Below are 21,775 nucleotides of genomic sequence, written 5' to 3'. Positions count from 1 at the left end.
CCAGGAAATAGAAGTAATATCCTCCAGCAGCGATGAATATTGCATTGCTGCACTAGGAGGAGTATGTTAGAGTTCGTAATTCATGCTTTATTATAGAGACTCACGGAGAGGGGTTTTTTTTATCCTCCTTTTTTGTGGAGGGGGACTGGAGTTCGGTTAGGATTAAAATTTGAAAACAGGAATGCCGTAAAAGCTGCAACATTTTTATAGAGTATCAAAAGGACATTTACGTTTTAGCACCGCTGCATAAAATTTCATAGTTGTGCTTTGTCAAAAGTGAGGGAGAGGGCCAGGCTCAATCGTTTGCCCACTGTTTTGTTTGTGGAAGGTACGACAGCCTCAAATAAATAACCCAAACATAATTATAATTTCATTAAGATACTGTTCAATATAACAACAACAACAGCTGCAGTGATATGATGTGATGTACTGTATAATAATAATGCCACATCTAGCAAATAAAAATGGTATACATAGACGATCAGGTGAACATGGCAGCTTTAATGTTTACTGCACATGAGTACAACCATGACACAGGGGAGTGTGCTGTTTATTTTGAAGGTTACTTGTGGAACAATGCTATTCATTCATCCCCACCTTTCATTCCCTCTCTCTCTCTCTCTCTCTCTCTCTCTCTCTCTCTCTCTCTCTCTCTCTCTCTCTCTCTCTCTCTCTCTCTCTCTCTCTTTCCCCTTCCCTACCTCTACATCTTCCTCCTCCTCTACCAGCTCTACTTCATCTCTGGGTTTCTGTCCCAGGAGATGTTTTGGTGGAGGCTGCCTGTGTGCTTGCGGTGTCTCCTCTCCTCTTCTCCCAGCGCTCTGCACTTTAATATATCACCACCACCTGACCCTGACCGACCTGGGGGCTATGGCCTCAGTTTGACAAAGTAGCCTGTGTTGAGTTGAGCTGAGCCGGAAGAGAGGTGAAGGGGGAGGAGGGGTAAGAGAGGTACGGCAGTCAACCTTGAGCGGAAATGTGTACGTCTGACCTTTTAACCCCCCCTAGAGTAGTCAGGGGGATATTAACCTTTTACAGATCACTCATTTCTTACTCTCAGCAGACTGCACGTGGTGACCCGGGCAAGAAACGCCCACCCCACCCACTCCCAACCCGGCCTCCCAGCGGCGAATCAGATTGTCCGATTGGCCAGTGAGTCTAGACGGCTGTGTTAGGGAACCAATGGGGAGCCACGTCTGGCTGTTCTCGGCCCCTACTTCCTCCAGGGGTCTGGGTGCCACTTGACAGGATATGAGAGATTAATGTCTGCTCTTTTAGCCCAGATCAGATTAGTGGGCCACAGACTGAAGATGCATTGGCCTGCCAGCCTCGCCTCACTGTCTGCCTGCCATCACGAGAGAGAGAGAGAGAGAGAGAGAGAGAGAGAGAGAGAGAGAGAGAGAGAGAGAGAGAGAGAGAGAGAGATTTGGCTCCACAAGAAAACTAATTACAGCTGTATTTCTTTCTCCTCTTTCTCCAGCTTCCTTTTCCCATCACACATACACACACAACTCTCCCTCCTCCCATCCTTCTCTCCACCCTCTCCTCTCCTCTCTTCCTCATCCTCCGAGAGGGTGTGTGAGTGGTCATAGTTTCCATTTCAGAGTTGCAGAAAGCGTCTGCATGTCATTCAGAGATGCCCTCGCATCCCTTTTCCTGTTTGCTCCTCCCACCCTCTCCCTTCTCTACTTTCTTTCTCCCACCTCTTCTCCCTCTGTCTCTCTCTCTCTCTCTCACTCTCTCTGTTTTCATCTCTCCATTCCTCAGGCTTTTCTCTCTCGCCCGTCTCACTTCCTCTGTCTCCGTCCCTTTGTCTCCTTCATTTTTTCCCCTGCTTTTTATCCCCTCCTCCTTTCTCTGGTCTTTCTCACCGAGTCTCTCTCTCTCTCTCTCTCTCTGTCTCTCTCTCTCTCTCTCTCTCTCTCTCTCTCTCTCTCTCTCTCTCTCTCTCTCTCTCTCTCTCTCTCTCTCTCTATCTCTCTCTCTCTCTCTCTCTCTCTCTCTCTCTCCAGCCCAGAGAACAAAAGAGGCTGCTCTAGAGGAGGGTCCTCTGTGGATGGTCATTCATAACTAGTGAGAGAGCTGCCTCCCTCCTCTCAATGCAATAAAGCCCCTTCTGTCCATCATCACATGTATTTGTAGTCGAGGACTTGCACAAGGTTACGCAACGGGTAATGGCTGAAAATGTGAGCATCCAGTAACTTGCGTAGAACTTGCGTAGATGTGCACAGGAACCGATAGTTTGATATGCCTGTATTTTGAAATATTTAGTTAATAGTGTTATAATGGAATGTGATGATGTAGATGTGTACACGTACATGTAGACACACACACACACACACACACACACACACACACACACACACACACACACACACACACACACACACACACACACACACACACACACACACACACACACACACACACACACACTCTTCCGACTCTGGGACAGCTGTCCCGTCTAGACCCCTTTTGATTTGGGGGAAGAGAGAATGGGGATAAAGGGGGACACCCACACCACCACCACCTCCAAATCCAATAGTCTCACCACTACCACCACCACCATCACCACCACCCACCCCCTACCCCACTCCCTCATTGCATCTGCCTGTCACTAGAGCCCCAGTAGCTGTTACCACGGCAGCAGACAAAGGAGCCAGCTGGCACGGTGCCACCTCCTCTGGTGGAGGGATGAGGAGGAGGGGGGGCAGAAAGGGACACCTCTGACTTTCTCCTCTTCTGTCTTTTGTGCCCCCTCTCTTTCTATGTGTGTACGCTTATCTCTCCCTCTCTATTTGTCTGTCACTCTTCATCACTCCCTCACTCGGTCTGTCCATCTCTCTCTCTGTCTGTCCATCTCTCTCTCTGTCTTTGTCAGTGATACACACACACACACACACACACACACACACACACACACACACACACACACACACACACACACCCTTCCTCTGCACCTCGTTTATTAGTGGTGGGGTGAGGAGCTGCAGCGGCCAATTAAAATGCCTCAATCAGGCCCTTTCCCCTTGATTTACATAAGAGCTAATGAAGGTCTGAGACAAGCACGCGCTCCCAAATTGTTGTCCTGTCCTCCTGATGCTCCCCTTGCTTCTCTAACTCCCCCCACACACACATGCACACACACTAACTCACACCCCTCTGGCAAAGCAGCATATACGTGTGTGTGTGTGTGTGTGCGTGTGTGTGTGTGTGTGTGTGTGTGTGTGTGTGTGTGTGTGTGTGTGTGTGTGTGTGTGTGTGTGTGTGTGTGTGTGTGTGTGTGTGTGCGTGTGTGCGTGTGTGTGTGTGTTTGCGTTTGCGCGCGTGTGTGTGTGTGTGTTAGAAAGGTCACACCAGCATTCAGGAAGCCATTCAAATCCAGTCCTATTGCCTGCTCTTTAGTAGCCAGACCAGTTGTTTGCTGGGAAATCTCTGTCCGCCTTTTTATCCGCTGGGTTTCTTCACTTTCGAACATTCCGTGCGTGCGTGCGTGCGTGCGTGTGCGTGTGAGACTTGCTGCTTGTGTACCGTGGTGTTGAGGTCAGTTACCACCATCATTAACAGTTGCAAATATGCCCCAGAAGGGTGTGTGTGTGTGTGTGTAAGAGAGAGAATGAGCTGTGTGTGTGTGTGTATGTGTCTGTCTCACTCTTGAGAGAGAATGAAGTGTCTGTGTGTGTCAGTAGTAGTTTGGCAGGGCTTGCTGTGCAGTGAGGTGTCGTGCTTATATCATGCCCAGGGCCTTGCTGACAGGGTCACCTGCTGACAAGGGTGGCGTCTGTGCCATCGGTGGCGTCTGTATGGTTGGTAGCGCCATCGCGCCAGCAGCAGCAGCGGCAGCACTGGCACACGAGTGTCTAGGCGCCAGCCGTCGGGTGACATCAACCCACAACGGGCAAATCCCCCTGTCAACACTCAATATTTAATAGCCTGTAAGTGGCAGACAAGCACGCTTGTGGCAGCCGCGGACGTGTGTGCGAGTCTGTGTGTATGTGTGTGAGTGTGAGAGAGAGGAAGAGAGAGAGTGACTCACTCAATCTCATTTCAACCTGTTGGCTTCAGCGGAGGATTGGCAGAATTTGTGTCCCATGTGAGACCAATGAGGCTGAAGGTGTGTGTGTGTGAGGACACACGCACGCACACGCACGCACACGCACACACACGCACACACACGCACACACACGCACACACACGCACACACACGCACACACTGGCCTTGATGACAGTTGTCCTGGTGTGTTCAGATGAAAAAGGTGGTCATGGAGAATGTAGACTGTCCGCCAATTAAGGTTTTCAAAACACAACGATTACAGTCCAAGAAAGGTCTTTTGTAATGACAAACTACTGTTTGTTGTTTGTCCTTAATTGCAATTGTTAGGAACTTAGGCCCCTCTGTGCCTTGTGAGTTTTCATTAAGAGTCATTGCATATAGCAGGGAGTGGAATGTACAATCATCTCTAATGTTATTGCATTGCTCACTGTCTGCCTTTTCTCTCTCTCTCTCACTCACTCACTCACTCACTCACTCACTCACTCACTCACTCACCCACCCAATCAATCAATCAATCAATCAATCAATCAATCACTCACTCACTCACTTACTCACACAATCTTTCTCTCTCTCTCTCTCTCTCTCTCTCTCTCTCTCTCTCTCTCTCTCTCTCTCTCTCACACTCACTCACTTACTCACACAATCTCTCTCTCACACACTCTCCCTCACTCACTCTCCTTCTCTCTCTCCATCCCTCTCTCCATCCCTCTCTCTCTCTATCTCTCTCTCTGTTGTGTAATCTGAGTGCAGAGCATCTCTCATCTCTGCCGTCTCAGGAGTGCTCTCGTCAAACTCAATATGTCAGCCTCATCTCCTCATCTCTGGCTGTCTGGTCTCCCTGCAGGCGTCCAGCAGGGCTCCAAACTGTGCGTGCGCGCGCGCTCCACCATACGTGCGAGTGTGAAGATGACACCTGAATTGTATTGTATTGTATTGTATTGTATTGTGTTGTAGTGCATTGTATTCTCTTAACTGTACCCTCGCTTGGCAAACTTCCACTGTATCATTTTCCCTCGTCAGTAGCCTTTCAGCTGTTTCACAGGCCACAATTTTGTTTGAGGCACCTATATTCCTTTACCACAGGGATGGGCAACATTTATGATGAGAAGGGCCACATTTTTTATTTCGCCATCATCGGAGGGCCACAAGACCACAGATCTGACTGCAATTCGCAGAGTTGGAGGTGCTGTGGGTTGCTTACTGACTGCCCATATTGTTTGGAAGGAATAGAATAATCTATACTCAATACTCTATTGGCCAACAGTATAAATACAACAGATTGATTCAGTAGTGGTTTTTAAAAAAAAAAAAAATTTTAATTAGGCCTACTGTTTTATCTACGGGCCGCATTGACTGAGGAGGCGGGTCGCATGTGGCCCCCGGGCCTCCAGTTGCCCATCCCTGCTTTACCATAACACGCAAGGACTCCTCAATGTGTTAACCCATTTAAGCCTGATGCTGACAGACGCTGCATTCGGGTTATTGAGATTTGTTTCTGTTTTTTTAATTAAAAATGTGGGCATGTTAGAGCCGAATGAAAGTATTCTAATGCAAGATGAGGGTCCTGCTGCTGCTGCTTGTTACTTTCAGTGACTCTTTCATTCAGGGACACTAATCATGCTGTGTCAGAATGTTGACGTGATGCGGCGGGTGCTCATGGGTGTTATAGGCTCGTAACATGACATTGTGGTATATTTTAAAGCAAACGCAGCAAGAGAAAACTACAACTAGTCTATTGTGATACGTCATACCCACTTTTTTCTCACATGTCAACTCTACTTGGCCATTTTGGTCCACTTTGTGTTTTACTCTGCCACAGAAGCAGAGATAAAAATCTCTGTAAGTAGTGGGTGTCTTGACAGATTTGACCTTTTATGGTTTAGTTTTCATACGGCAGTATGTCTTGCAACAACCAGTGAAGTACACACCGCAAATGCAAACCGAAAAGTGTAGCCTGTCCTAATGTTTTTCTTTTCTTTTTTTTGTGGACGTGGTTTTATAGCCCTACGGATTATAGCTCTTGGTGACAGGGAAATGACAGCAGAGGTGACGAAGAGAGAAGACTCTTCTTCTGTAGCTTGGTCCTACCTTCCAATTCAGACTACTGTACACTGCATGCCTTTGGATCACAAATGCATGCTATTGCCTACTGACATGAATGCACACCTTACAGACGTGTACTTCTACCGTCTTTTGCAGCCAGCGAAGGGCATGCCTTGCAATATTGATGTGTTGTTGTGGTATGTTGTAATAGCATTGTGATAGTTTTGGTGTATTCAGCCACTGAGGTCAGCAGCTCCTTCAGGCAGTAATGTTAACAGCCGTGTTAGACCTCATCAATATGTTCTCGTGTCCTCAGCTAAAGGGCAGGGCATGCATTGAGTGAACTCTGTGGGCCAGGAGGAGTGCTTCTGCCTCTAGGTGTGCGTGTGCATGTGTGTGTGTGCGTGCGTGTGTGTGCGTGCATGCGTGTGTGCGTGTGTGTGTGTGCGTGCGTGCGCGTGTGTGTGTGTGTGCGTGCGTGCGTGTGTGTGCGTGCATGCGTGTGATGGAGATTGGCACAGTGGATATGAATAAATATGAATGTCTGGTAGGCTATATTTTGCATTTTTTAAACCAATCAGAGACTGGCCAATTTAGCCTTTTTTGCCACTTCGCCAAATTCACAGATTGGCCATATAGCTATAACATCATAATGCTCGTGGTGGGGATGTGCCCATGTACCAATGTCTGAATTTTCAGACCAGCTTGTGTAGCAATTAGCGTTCCACCCTGAGTAAGAAATCAAGAAAAGATTCACATTTTGGAAAGTTAATTTCCCGTTTTCCACCCTTGCTATGCATAGATACATCGTGCTATGCATAGATACAGCATGTGCTCAAAGTGTGTGTTTGCACTTAGGAAGCCATAGTCTGTCTACAAATATTCCCCTCAGAGAGAGAAAGAGAGACGAATGCAGAGAGAGTGAGAGAGAGCGCATTAGAGAGAGAGAGAGAGAGAGAGAGAGAGAGAGAGAGAGAGAGAGAGAGAGAGAGAGAGAGAGAGAGAGAGAGAGGCAGGGGGCATGTATGTGGGAATGTTGTGCTGCAGGATATAGAGCTGAGCAGGGAGCTGAGGAGAGGAGAGGGCAGATGCAGGGCAGCCGAGCGAGTGAGCGAGACAAGACAGCAGCTCATTTATTAATCAGTCTCTTCTGCTCTGCTGAGCTAATGCTGGAGTGCGGCCCATGTGTCAGCACCTACATATGTATGGCTGCATGTGTGAGTGGGTGGCTGGGTGAGTGTGTGGATGGGTGGGTGAGTAGGTTTTGGTGAGTTCATGCGAAGCCTGAATGAATGAATAGGCAGCCGATCTGAATAATTGCATTCATCAATTACGTAAAAAGGCAGACCTGGAGTGAGTGAACAAACGAGGGAAGAGGCAAAGGAGTGAGTGAGTGTGGCAATGAAGGTGAATCATCCCTAAAGGTAAATCAGGCTTTCAGATCCGTGTGTGTGTGTGTGAGAGAGAGAGAGAGAGAGGGAGAGGGAGGGAGAGAGACAGAGGCAGAGAGGGAGGGAGGGAGGGAGAGAGAGAGAGAGAGAGAGAGAGAGCGAGAGAGAGAGAGAGATTGAGAGAGAGAGAGAGAGAGAGAGAGAGAGAGAGAGAGAGAGAGAGAGAGAGAGAGAGAGAGAGAGAGAGACAGAGACAGGCAGAGAGAGTGAGACGGAGACAGGCAGAGAGAGTGAGACGGAGACAGGCAGAGAGAGTGAGACGGAGACAGGCAGAGAGAGTGAGACGGAGAGGGAGGGAGGGAGACGGAGAGAGAGAGAGGGAGTGAGAGGGAGGGAGAGAGACAGAGGCAGAGAGACTTGTGCATTAACACCATTCAGACATGAGGAACGGGGGGTAAATACAGCAACACTTGGTCCAGACTCAAGTGTCATTCTGTCTCTCAGCGCCTGAGACATTCCAGCAGTTTGCCAGGAAATAGTTTGGTGCTGAAATCATTCATTCTCTCTGTTTTTTACTTTAAGAAATGAAAACATTCAAAAGGCCATACATTCATCGGATATTATCAGATTCCCATGTGCAAGGTATCGTTGGAAAGCTTAGAATCTGCACTGTCAGAATGTAGTATTGACTCAATATTCCCCTGGGCTTACTTGCAGTCTGTTTTCTAGACTAGTCACACTTGTATAGTCCCACTGGTTTCCACCCTATTCAGGTCAATCATACCTCAATCAATCTCATAGAAGCTAAGAGGGCCAAGGGGGGACCATCATCTCACCAGTTTGATTTAGCTGTGTGAGTCCGAGTGTGAGGGTAAAGCCCCGTGTACACCAAGGGCGAACTAGGTGACCTGCGCGGCGGAAGTCATTATTTCTCTATGGAGGGAAGGCGAGTAAAGCTACCAGAGCGAATTCGCCAGGAGCAATGATACAGTAAGTAGACCTCCGTGGCCAGGAGCGAAGCTTCTTGATTGACCAGAGCGAATTTTGACGATTAAACTCAAGCTAATTGTAAGCGAATTCGCTATGACGCGGTTCGGCGAAAACCAATTGGAACGTTCATATCAATGTCCCAGACTGTGAAGACAGAGCCGTTATGCGATTAGCTGAACCAAACATGTCAATGCCGCTTCAAGAGCTAATAAAGCGAATTCATGGCGAAACTTCTTCAACATCCCCAGCTACCTGAGTCGCGTAGGTAGCGCCTGGTATACACGGGCCATTGGAGTAAGAGAATGATAGTGCAGAAGCAAGGATGTCTTCTATAAGTGCAGAAGCAAAGATTATACCAATTTTTCCAACAGCTGCTTTTTAATGAAGGTGAATCATCCCTGAAGGTAAATAGGCTGCTGATCCTGTGCCAGTAGGATCTTGTTTTGGCCATGAGTTGTAATACATGTAACTTAGCTGTAGTAGTGTGTACGTGCGCATGATTTGCCAGGCGAGCCTTGTGCTGCAGGCAGCGAAGCAGCAAGTCCCCCAGCAAGACATTCCATGTGTCCCAGAATCAGGTCATCACCATGGATGCGCCCTTTAGCTGCAGCCAGTGGTATCGCTCCGCTCTGATGTCACCTCCCAGTTAAAACACTGAATTTACACACACACACACACACACACACACACACACACACAGGCCCACCGACATGGGAGGACAAACGGGCATGTTGTCTCGGGCCCAGGGAGATAAGGGGCCCAGAATTGGGTCTCCATTACATTGTACGTATTGGGTAGGGGGCCCTTTCAGATGTCTTTGTCCTGGGCCCAGCGAAAGCTGTCAGCAGCCCTGCACACACACACACACACACACACACACACACACACACACACACACACACACACACACACACCAGCACAAAAGACCTCCAGGGTGTCTCCTTGTGGAACATCATAGATGTTCGTAACGTAACGTAATGCTACAGAGGCAGAGCATGGAAAATGAGGAATGGGAAAACACATCTCCACTGAAACGCACGCACAGTTTTTAATGCACGGTTTGTGGAAAAGGCTCATGGGGAAAACACACACACACACACACACACACACACACACACACACACACACACACACACACACACACACACACACACACACACACACACACACACACACACACACACACACACGTACAGAATGTAAGCGTGTATACGCGCCAGACTTTGACACCGTATGTTCAGTTAGCACCGCAGATGAACCGGGTGTTGATTAGCCTCATTATTAGCATTAAACATCGGTATTTAACATCTAATAACTCAATTTCCCAGCCTCAGAGGGACAGAGGATGCTAATTTGGCAGAAGCATTAAAGAGCCAGTTGTTGATGATTTTGCTAAGCGCTATAGTAAAAAAAACTAAAATGCTTCCCGGCATTGCTTTTGCACATTGCTGATAGGAGAAAAGCCAACAATATTTCCAGTAACACAATGTCAGAGCATGGATGATGGCTGTCATGTGGCATTAGTGTCCATTATAGTCACACGTGTATGGAATGAGCAAATGTTACAAGCTGTCCTCTTTAATTGGTCAGACAACCAGCGAGGGCCAGGCACATGTCAAGGTTGTGCCAAGCAGCACATCACTGTTTGTGGAAATGCTGCTGCTGCTCAAGAATCAGCCAGACGGCGTGAAATGTAACTGCGGATGTGGAAAATTGCCGTCGACTACATACTGATTAGGAGTTCTCATTTCCAGCTTGTTAAACAAACAGCGAAAAACTGCTTACACCTTTATTTTGACAAGCCTCTGCTAAAGTGTAGCTGGAACATGAAATGTATACTGTTGCAGACTTCACTACAGCGTAGGGATTTTGTATCTTCACTGCATGCATTTGTATAAGAGTTAATAATGCTTGATAATAATCTGTTACATGCTGTTACACAATTACACATTTTGTTTGGCTTTATTACACTGCACCTACAGTGTAAAAGCCAGAGGCTTTATTTTGCAGCTTTACCAGATGTTCATAGAAAAATGTTAAATGTCAAATTGCTTTCTGAGGACCACATTGGCTTCGGTGCGTACTAATCATAAGCTTTACGTGCCAATGCAGTATTTCCGCAGGCCTCGGCAGTGTCTTATTTTGGGTCAGTGGTGGGTTTTTTTATGTTCTTCACCAGCATGTTTTACAAATGGTGTCTAGCCTGTCTCAAAACCTTCCCGAGAGTTGTTCTCAGATGCTTTTCCTGATGGAGGATTAATGTAAGAATCAGCTTGGTGCAACATCACACACACACACACACACACACACACACACACACACACACACACACACACACACACACACACACACACACACACACACACACACACACACACACACACACACACACACACACTGAAACATAAATAATCTCCCTCTCGTTTGCTCTCTCCCTCACACTAGCGTACACTCACTCACACATGCTCCCGCCTCCCACCTCCACCCCTCACCTCCCTCCCCTCCCTCACCCCAAGAGGAAGTATAATAATAGCAGCTGGCAGGCGGCCGTGCTCCTGGCATCCAGGTCAGTGCTGAGTGAGAACCGTTATCACCTCTCTCCGACTCCCACCTCCCACCCCCCACAGGTGGGGGCACTACCATGGGCACACGCACGCTGCCCAGCGACTCACTCACCCACTGACTGACTGACTGACTGACTGACTGCCAGAGTGCCAGTCTGAAGCAGCTGTGCCCATTAGTGCCATCGACCAACGGAGCTACTTGGAGCTGGGAGAGGGAAGAGAGTTAAACCAGAGAGACTGGATATATATACTCATAGAAGAATCTCTGGTTTAACTGAGCGGAGTGTATTTGAGATGGAGAAGGATGCAGGAGATGGGGAAGGAGAAGGGGTGGATTCTCTTGTCTCGCGCCCTTTTATCGCATGCCGATGAAAGCCACCCCCTGCCTTTTTGGCACGCGGTGGTTTGGAAGAGTGCCACTTGTGACACGCGACTCTCCCGTGAAGGCCACCACGGTGCCAAATTTCCACCACACACTCTTCAAGGTTGAGTGAGCGGCAACAGGCCCCACGTCTATTTCCACTCACCGCTGTTACCCCTCTCTGGTTACCTACCTGGTTGTAAGGCTGGCTGCTGTTGTTTTGTTTTGAGTGGGCTATTAATAAAGATGCTTATAAATGGCCAAGCAGAAGTTCTTAAACAGCGGTAATGTACCATACTACTGCCTTGCATCAAACATCATGGCTACGTTTATATGAGACATTTGATTCGGAATAAACCGCTTTGAAAGCATCATGTAAGCACCTTAATTCCGAATTAAAGGAAAGATCAAAGTAAACTCGACATAACTATTTAATTCTGAATTATTCATTCGGAATTAAAGACAGCATGCAAACGTAGCGATTGTGTCTGAATCTGTAACAGTGCTTTGAACCTGGCATATTTAAAGCAACGTAGGTACCAGCTCAAATAGCCAAATACAAGATTGTTGCAGTTAAACATATCTGTTTAGGCTTTACAGTACTTGCCTGATTGTATGGCTGTTTGCTGTTTTGTTTTGAGTGGGCTATTTATAAAGATGTGTATAAATGACCAGGCACAAGGTTGTTATGCAGTAGTTAAGGACCCTCTTACAGGCACGTATATATATTAGAAAAAAACACTGCCAAGATTGTGACTGATAAATGTTTTGAATGCAAACTTAACTGCAAGGGTTCCGAGCCTTTTCCAACTTGGGTCCCACTTGAGTTCAAGGCCCACTTGGAATACCCCAACAGCCCACTGCTTTTACAGAAATACACACAAAAAAACATTCCATCAAGCAGACTATTCCTGTGAGTCTGACATTGCATTGCAACCTGCCCTCTGTAGAGTTACAGAATCTGCCCTGCCTGTTTTGTCCCATCTGTCACTGTGACGAAGAAAGGGAACAGGACAGGAAGAGAGTGAGGGTGTTGGAGGTAGTTAGCAGGGTGGCTGTGGAATGCAGTGAGTGTACTGTAATAGCTGGCAGCTGACCGCTAAACGCCCATCACCGCTCTCATCACAAGCCCATTAGCATCTTAGCACAGCAGTGAGAAGGGGCCTGTAGGCACGTGCTGAAAGATTAGAGTGGAAACGAGCATTGTGTGTGTCTGTGTCTGTGTGTGTGTCTTTGTGTGTGTGTCTTTGTGTGTGTTTTTGTGTGTGTGTGTGTGTGTATGTGTGTATGTGTGTGTGCGTCGGTCCCTGTGAGTGTCTCTTTGTGTGTCTTTGTGTGTGTCTTTGTGTGTGTGTCTTTGTGTGTGTTTTTGTGTGCGTCAGTGTCTGTGTGTGTGTGTACTTCCAGCTGTCATGAAATTACACCGGTGGCTGTTTAATTAAATGATACCCACCTGGGCCTGTGAGTTCCCATTTGAGTGCTTGTGTAGTACATGGTGCCTGGTAATGTGTTAACACATGTATTTATTTTTGTTCTATTTGTACTGGAAAAAGAACAGTTTGTTCCAACACGTAGCCCCAATTTTTCTACAGGTTGTGTAGTGCAATCGTCTTTCAATCGTTGTCTGCTTCTCCAGACTCAACTTGTGAACTCAAACCAACTCGCCCATTAAAATGACGTTTTGATCATTCTGAGATTCAAAATATGTACCGTACTGACTGTAGCTTTAACACTGTCTCTCTCTCTCTCTCTCTCTCTCTCTCTCTCTCTCTCTCTCTCTCTCTCTCTCTCTCTCTCTCTCTCTCTCTCTCTCTCTCTCTGTTTCTGCAGGACCTGTCGGGCTCTATTGACGACCTGCCGACGGGTACGGAGGCGGGCCTGAGCTCGGCCGTGAGCGCCTCGGGCTCCACCAGCAGCCAGGGCGAGCAGAGCAACCCGGCGCAGTCGCCCTTCTCCCCGCACGCCTCGCCGCGCCTCTCCAGCCTGCGCAGCGGCCCCTCGCCCTCGCCCGTGGGCTCCCCCGTGGGCTCCAGCCAGTCCCGCTCCGGCCCCATCTCCCCAGCCAGCGGGCCAGGTAACGTCTCATGTACACCCACACAGCTTGCCATCATCATCATCACACCGGTAACAACGCATCAGCTGGGGCCAAAATGAAAACAGATTAGTGGGACAAAGTATGCATTCTGATTCTTTTTAGTTGTTAAGGTTTTTTTTGCTAACACTTTGATTTGCAAGATGAAAATTGGGCACTTAACATGATAGATAACTCTCAGCGGACACTTTTTGCAAAAGAGGACAAGAGATAGTACCGTATTAGCCCGAATATAAGACTATCCTGAATATAAGACGACCCACCATTTTCAGGATCATGTTTTGGGGAATAAAGATTTTTTGAAGACTAAATTTTGTTTCACATTGTTAACTTCATTCAAAATGCTGTTTTTAATTTGTTGGAAAATCTGAGGCTTTTTACAAAGAACAAATTTCACAATATAATTTTCATGAAATTTTCATGATGAAAGACCACAGATGACCAGTCCAGTAGTGATAGGCTACCTATATGTGCAATGCACAGATTTAGCAAAATGCTTAGTTGACAGCAATATCTAACCAGCAGCCGTCTCGCCAAATCGCCGTTCATTTTATGCATCCAAAGTTTTCCGTTGGACTGTAGAAACCGAACGTGACCAAAAGCAGATTGACGCATTGCATTTGAAACCCATGCGCTGCCAGCACCACGTTGACATTAGAAGTCCGATTGGTATTCATTTCGTACCAAGGGTAAAACTCTTAGTGATTTTATATGAACAGGACAATCTCTTGCCCTAACCATTATTCTGTGTTGTTGCATCGTTGTGAGGCATATCGTCAAATAGGCACCGCTTGTCAAAAGGCGCCGCTCTCTCGCGCACACAGCATTGATTGGCTGATGACAGCATCCAAAACTTAGCCTACAGGTTGTTCGTCAAATCACCCTTCATTTCTTTAGTTTCAAGTGGTGTTGTCGGGTGACCAGAGAGAACAACCAAAGCTTTCCTGATGAGACTGTTAAACCAAACACATATAAAAGCAGAGCAACGAGCCGCGATTGACTGTTTTTCCCCTTGCACTGTCCACCGCATGGCGTTGACATTGACAGTTGATAGACATGCGGTGCAACAGTCATCACGAAACAAGCATCTGCAAATTTGATATGGACAAAACAATCTCTTAACCTGAATTCGGCCATCAGCCTATGCTTCACAACAATGCCACAAAACTCAATAATGGATGGGTTAAGTTAAAAAAATATATATATTTTAAATTGACGCAATTTAATCTAGCGTGCGGAAATAAGACGACCCCCCTTTTTAGAGTACTATTTTCATGACAAAAACTACGTCTTATATTCGGGCCAATACGGTAATATGTAAAGGACCACAGTAAACAAAGACATGAAGAACATAGTGAGTTACCTTGTTGGCCCATAGCATAGTACATGACAGACATGATACTGTGCCCTTCTCCCTGACCTGAGCTGCTTCCTAGCTTCCTAATGGCCTACACAGTCAGAGCTATGCAACACTGCTACATGTCACAAACACAATCCTTTTTTTATTTACAGACACAGACGGACCAGATAATGGTGTCTGCCTGTCTGTCAGGTCCAGCTTTGGCTTGCCTGTCTGTTTGTTTGTTTGTCTGCCTGTCTGTCTTGGCTGCTAGCAAACAGCATGGGGTGTCTGCACAGCCCTCTGCTCTTTGCACACACAGATCTGTGGCTCAGTAAGCGCTGTTGAAATAAACCCAGACGGCCGGCTTTTACTGGTGAACCGACAGAGCCCTAGGGAGTTGGACTGAGACATAGACACAGAACTACACACACACACACACACACACACACACACACACACACACACACACACACACACACACACACACACACACACACACACACACACACACACACACACACACACACACACACACACACACACACACACACACACACACACACACACACACACACACCAACAACAAGAACAAGCCCCAGCACCTGACAGATAGACTGCACCAGATCTGAGTCTGTGGCTTGTGGATGGGGGTGTGGGGGACTGGGGTTAGGGCTCGCCAGGGACAGACAGAGGCTGCCCTCGTTTCACACGCATGGCAGAAGAGAAGGCACTGGCGGAGGAGAAGGCTGTTTTGATAGAGCCTGTTAGGAAGCTGACTTGTGGGGTTTGTTTCGGCCCGCACACATACACAGATACACATACAAAAATCACAAACACTGGCCTACACAAACACAGATGTACACACACACACACACACGCACACACATACATACATACATAAATATGTGCAGAAACCACAAACACAGATGCACATACCACAGTAAAATTCTCTCTCTCTCTCTCTCTCTCTCTCTCTCTCTCTCTCTCTCGCTCTCTCTCACTCTCTCACTCTCTCACTCTCTTTCTCTCTCTCTCTCTCTCTCTCTCTCACTCATTCCGCACACACACACACATGCGCGTGCGCACACACACACACACACACACACACACACACACACACACACACACACACACACACACACACACACACACACACACACACACACAGAGCGCAGGGTCAGAGTAGAGAGTCACATCCATCCCCAACCCCATGCGCCCCCGACGAGCAAGCTCACTCATTAAAATAGTTTCCAAAACGCCATTAGCAGTTTGGAGTCAGTTTAACACCATCACTCTCCCCTACAGGGCTGGCCATTGTTAGCTCGGGGGTGTGTTGGATTCCACAGCTAAACTAGGGCTGGGAGAGGTGGGGAGATGTGGAGAGAGATGCAGAGGGAGATGCAGAGAACGAGTGAGTGAGAGACATGGAGAGACACAGAGCGATGGAAAGAGACACAGACAGGGACAGAGAAATAAAACAAGATTATCACCCCCTCCTTCGATCAATCGATTCAATTCTTTCTTTATTTCAGACCCAGGGGCATCCATATCACGATTAAAAGCATCACAGCACAGTAAAAAAAACAACAACAATAACACCGATTGCATAACACTTATTCATTGTCTCACATACAGATGTTCGCCAGTGATTCCACATGTTATAGAAGAGTCTCACAGAGCTACATGCAGGGCTAACAAAAACGGCAATTAAGCTGTTTTTCTTTTCTTTCTTCTTTGTTTTCCATCTTTGTTCCATCATTCTTTCCCCCTTCGGTTTCTTCCTTCCTTTCTTTTCTTTCTCTTTGTTATTTTCGTCCCCCACACCAAGCAGCTGATGCTGCACTTGTGTGGCCCTGTGTGTGGCTGCTACTCGCTAGCGCTGTGCCTGTGCCCGGGGCTGGCTGGGGGAGAAATAGGGCCCAGGCACTTTTGGCTCAAAGGGGGCCCTCATAATTAGTGACACAGTTTTGACTCTATTTTTTTCCCCCTATTTTCAGTAATGTTGAAAAAAAAATCAACATTACTGAAAAGAGGGCCCCGCCTGGAAATGCCCGCTATGCCAGATGGCCAGTCCACCCATGCCTGTGTCTGTGTAGCTAACGACAAAGAAAATGGAATCTTGTACAAGAACGACAACTAGCTGGTGTGGCCAGGAGTGGCACTGCAGCTATGTTATCGCAGCCAAGTAAATAATGAATGGGTGCCAATGGGGCTGTACGCTTCTCTTAGAACTATCTGCCCGTGTGATTTTTTCCCTGGAAACAATGAAGTCGCGTTCGATAGATATGAGTAAGTGAAAGCATTTGCCGACACGTTTGCATCTTGTCAAGTGTTAGATTCGTGAAAATGACCCTTATTTCAACTATAGCAATGACATAACACGTGACAATCGACTTTACGGCACTACGCCATTTGTTTTGTAGTTTTAAGTCTGACTTCAGATGTCGATGTGTTTAAGTTATGTTAGGATTGTTGCGGACACCTGTTATTTATTGCATTTAAGGTGGTGGAAAAGCGGCATGTGTACATGGGGTAAAGGAAATGACTGCGCTCATCCTTAAGAATTTGGGCACCTTCAATTAACATGTTGGACGGTGGTGGGGGTTGAGGTGTGTGACCGTAGATGTCTCTGCTAGGAGGATCAGTCAGAGTACGTCTCTCGTCAGCTCTGGTCGTGAATAGTCGCAGAGATTCCTCAGCCAGCAGGTATTAGCCGAATGCTAGCGTGTTGCAGGACAAAACTAACACGTCTTTGGGAGAACAAAGCCATGTCAGGAACCTTTAACTTCACTTCTAATACAACTTCCATGATAAGGTACAGAATGTGCACACATCTTTACAAACCAGAGAACAGAATCGTCACAAATCCCTGCTGAGCCATTTAGCCCAATAGGCTCCCATTCATCTTTTACTTGGCTGCGTGCGCCAACGGGGCTATAATGGGAGCCAATGACAGACGCCTATCTCATAGCTTAGAACATTTCTGCTAACGAGGTCTAAGGGAGCCCATTTAGGCAGTGGGGCCCTGCCCAGCATCGCTCCCCTCCCCTCTCTCCTCTCTCCCCTCTCCCCTCTCTCCTACTGGGACACCAGACCAGTCACCCATTAGCACCATTACCACACCCTAGCCAACGGCTCATCATAGCCAGCCGGATAATATGGCCACACACACACACACACACACACACACACACACACACACACACACACACACACACACACACACACACACACACACACACACACACACACACACAGAGAAATAATACAAACTAACAGGACAAACAACCACTATAAAGTGTACACACATACACACACACACAAACACACACAAACACACACACACACACACACAGAAATGGCACTAACTAACAGACAAACACGCACTATAACGTGTGTGTAAACACACACACACACACACACACACACGCGCGCGCGCACACACACGCACGCGCGCTTGCACACACTTCCCCTGACCCAGGAGTAGTATCAGTTCTCCTAACAGACTCATTAAAGGACGGCAAGAATATATGTACACCCCGGGAGAGGATGACACGGTCTGAGAGTTCCAGCTGGGAGCCACAGATGTGGGGGAAAGTGTAATTCAAAGCCTGTATGTGTGTGCGTGCGTGCGTGCGTGCGTGCATGTGTGCGTGCGTGTATTTATGTTTGTGTGTGTATTCATGTCTGCGTTTCGTCTCCACAGGCACTCAGATGGCTCCGCAGACCCCAGGAAATATGTCAGACGTGGGCTCCCATTCCACCCTGAGTCAGTCACCCATGTCTCAGGACAGAGGTGAGCACACACACACACACACACACACACACACACACACACACACACACACACACACACACACACACACACACACACACACACACACACACACACACACACAAGCATTCCTTCCTCCTTTTCTCCCACCCTCCCATCCTCACAGTCCTAAAATGACCTGTCATGTTTTCTCACATGTCATAAACTCGACCGCTGTGTCGCTGTTGGCCATGTTCCCCTAATGGTACTGTGTTTGTGTGTGTGTGGGTGTGTGTATCCGCCCATGTGAGCTGTGTGTGTGTGTGTGTGCACACGTGCTCCTCCCCCTCACACTGTATATATTCCTTCCCTCTTCCCCTCACTCCCCATGAGCGTTCGGTCTGTGTAAGTCAAGTCAGCGTAGCCCGCTTCCAGACGTTTTTCCACTGCCAGGGCAAATGAAGGGCCTCATTTGGCTGACATACGACCACCTGTCAGGGCTTCCCTCTCCCCCAGAGGGCTCTTCTCTGCTGGCCGGCCGGCCGACCAGCCAACCAACCAAGCGCTCCCACCTCGCTCGCAGCTCATTCGGACCCAGCAGCTAGCCAGTAAAGCCTGCCAGCCACTCATTCACTCAGTCAGCCGGTCTGGGGTGGGGGAGTAGGGAGGGCCAGCCCGCCCTCCCTCCCCACTTGTCGGCCCATTTGGCCGTTCCGCCACCCTGTGAATGATGGCAGCCTTCTCTGCTTCTCCGCCTGCCTGCCGGCCATTGAGAATTGGGGTTGTGGAAACCCGTTTGTTCACTGTCCGAAGGCGACACGTGCCAACGCTGTGAAGCGTCAGCAGAGGAAAAGGGTGTGGGGCAAGTTACCTGTAATTTCCGCAATAAGCCGCACTCATTCAAATCAACAAGAAGAAAATAATTGTTCATATATCAGCCGCACCTCTGTATAAGCCGCAGGTGTCCACATGTAACATGGGCTATATGGACTATACAGTGTGTTCTCAAGCTAACTCTGTGCACTTTGTGCTCGCACATGTAAAAATCTACAAATTAGTCGTATCATGCTAATAGCCGCAGGGTTCAAAGCATGAGAAAAAAGTAGCGGCATATAGGCCGGAAATCACGGTACATGTGTTTAATTTAGAGATGTACAGGATCCAAGAACCGGTTCCGGATCCGGCAGGATAATAGGGTTTTTCAGACTATCCGGATCCGGCAGGATCTTAAGCAGTGGATCCGGTATCCGGCAGTTACCTAAAAATCAGGATCTGGGGCATCTCTACTTTTTACGTAGCCTTGGCTTTTCAGTCAGTCTTTCACAACCCCAATCGCTGCATGGAGTGAAAGCCCTTTGGAAGCGGCCGTTGAAGGCAGTGTGGAAGTAAGCCAATGAGTCTTAAAAATAGTTTGCGACAACGTAATAAAAAGGGCCCACGTGTGCGAGTTGGCTATGTATTTCAACCCTTTCGTAGGATCCGGTATCCGGTTCCGGATCCGGCAGGATCTTAAGCAATGGATCCGGTATCTGGCAGGATCCTAAAAATCAGGACCCGGTGCATCTCTAGTTTAATTCCCAACACCTTTAGCCCTCTGTGTTCCCACCACACCTCTCCAAAAGCAACCCCACAACACAAACACTCAAATTCACAAATGCAAAGCCAAAAATATATACCCATGCTGAAAACGTGCACTTTGAAAAGCTTGCACACATTCATATATAGACACACCTCAAATGGCCGCCTTTTAAGCAAAGCAGGAGAGTGTATGTGGCAGGGTCTCTCTGATCTGATGCCAGGTTTGATGCTGCTGCTGCTGCCTGGCTGGGCTGGCAGAGAATGAGGGGGGTGTTGATGTAAGGATGATTGATGTAACCCTGCAGAGCTCTCAGCAGCTCACCAACTTCGCGTGATGGATGAGCTGAAACACCAACTCTGCATGTGGATTGGATCAGACTTCAGTCTTCACGTGTGATGGCTTACATTTCTTAACTCGCCCAAGCTATTTTTTAAATTGTTTTTTTGGTATCAATGTATCTATTTTTCAAGCAATTAAAAAAACAATATTTCCTGCTTCCGTGTAGAGACGGGAGAGTGAGTGTGTAGCGAGAGGGAGGAAGACACTTCACACACGTATTTGTTCTTTCTTTGTTCTCTGTCTCCTTGTGTTGGTTTTCTCGGTCATCGCTATCCAGTTAGAGGGGCACTCGCTTGAAAGGCAAACGCGTGCAGGCCGTCAGAAAGGAGGCCAGTGAATACAGATGAACACTCTGAGCCAAACACTCCTCTAACTTCACACACACTGCAAGGCCTGAGTTGTGGCTCTAGCCCCAAACATGCTTGTGAAATAATTGTGTGCATAGAAGGCCACGGATAGTATCACAGGCCAACTGTAGATTGTAAATAAAATATAAAAAATGAGGCTGCAGCGTGCCCTCCAATTAGGACGTTGGTCTTGGGGACTGACCAGTAGGTCAGGGCATCCATTACTTATAATAGTGGTCTCTTGTACACTAACATGTCCATAAATGAACATGTCCTAGGGCTGTGCAATATATCAAATTTATATCGTGATGTCAATATTGCTGTCAAATGATATCAAATTTCATAATATCGAGTTGAAACAATATTTTTGTCATTGATCTATGCTGCCAAAAGGTGGGTTACGCTAAGTGCAATGTATTCCCCTCTGCCATTGCAAGCACAGAGCAGACTTGCCACCCAACACTCATGCAGAACACCACTGTGTGTTTCTTTATGCCCCCCCAATCACACTGCTCAAGGGAGGGAAGACTGTGAACTGTATAGCACAAATACTAATTATTACTAATGGTGATGTCAATATTGACTGAATTAATCGTGATAATGATTTTTCTCATAATCGCGCAGCCCCAACACATCCCACACTAAAGTGCAAAGCAAAAACACTATCACTTCAATGGGCAACTCCATAGGGACTGTGTCTGTCCATACTCTTCTAGTAGTGTCACTCAGTGACAAACTAGTGTCACTAAGGGAAAGAGAATGTGTTCTTGAACATTGCCTGGTCATTTTTCTAACTCACCGAGAAGAAGTGGATTATATGCTGGGCAGACACTGGCATTTAATGAAAGAGGAAAAGACAACTCTTAGTTCCTTTGGCAAGGTTTTTCTTTTGTATGGTTGACATGTCGGCGTGAATTTC

At 47.4% G+C, this 21,775-nt stretch overlaps 1 protein-coding gene across 1 annotated transcript in view; it reads left to right on the top strand.

Annotated features, from left to right (window-relative positions):
- Positions 1–21,775, top strand: part of arid1b (AT-rich interactive domain 1B) — a 104,490-nt gene that overhangs the window by 41,804 nt on the left and 40,911 nt on the right. Inside the window, exons 5-6 of the mRNA XM_063222676.1 lie at positions 13,234–13,477; positions 18,544–18,633. Of these exons, the coding sequence (XP_063078746.1) occupies positions 13,234–13,477; positions 18,544–18,633 (334 nt within the window). The remainder of the gene's footprint in view (positions 1–13,233; positions 13,478–18,543; positions 18,634–21,775) is intronic.

Source organism: Engraulis encrasicolus, chromosome 18 (assembly GCF_034702125.1).
Source record: "Engraulis encrasicolus isolate BLACKSEA-1 chromosome 18, IST_EnEncr_1.0, whole genome shotgun sequence".
In the NCBI taxonomy this organism is placed as follows: Eukaryota; Metazoa; Chordata; class Actinopteri; order Clupeiformes; family Engraulidae; genus Engraulis; species Engraulis encrasicolus.
This window is presented reverse-complemented; position numbering and strand designations above follow the sequence as displayed.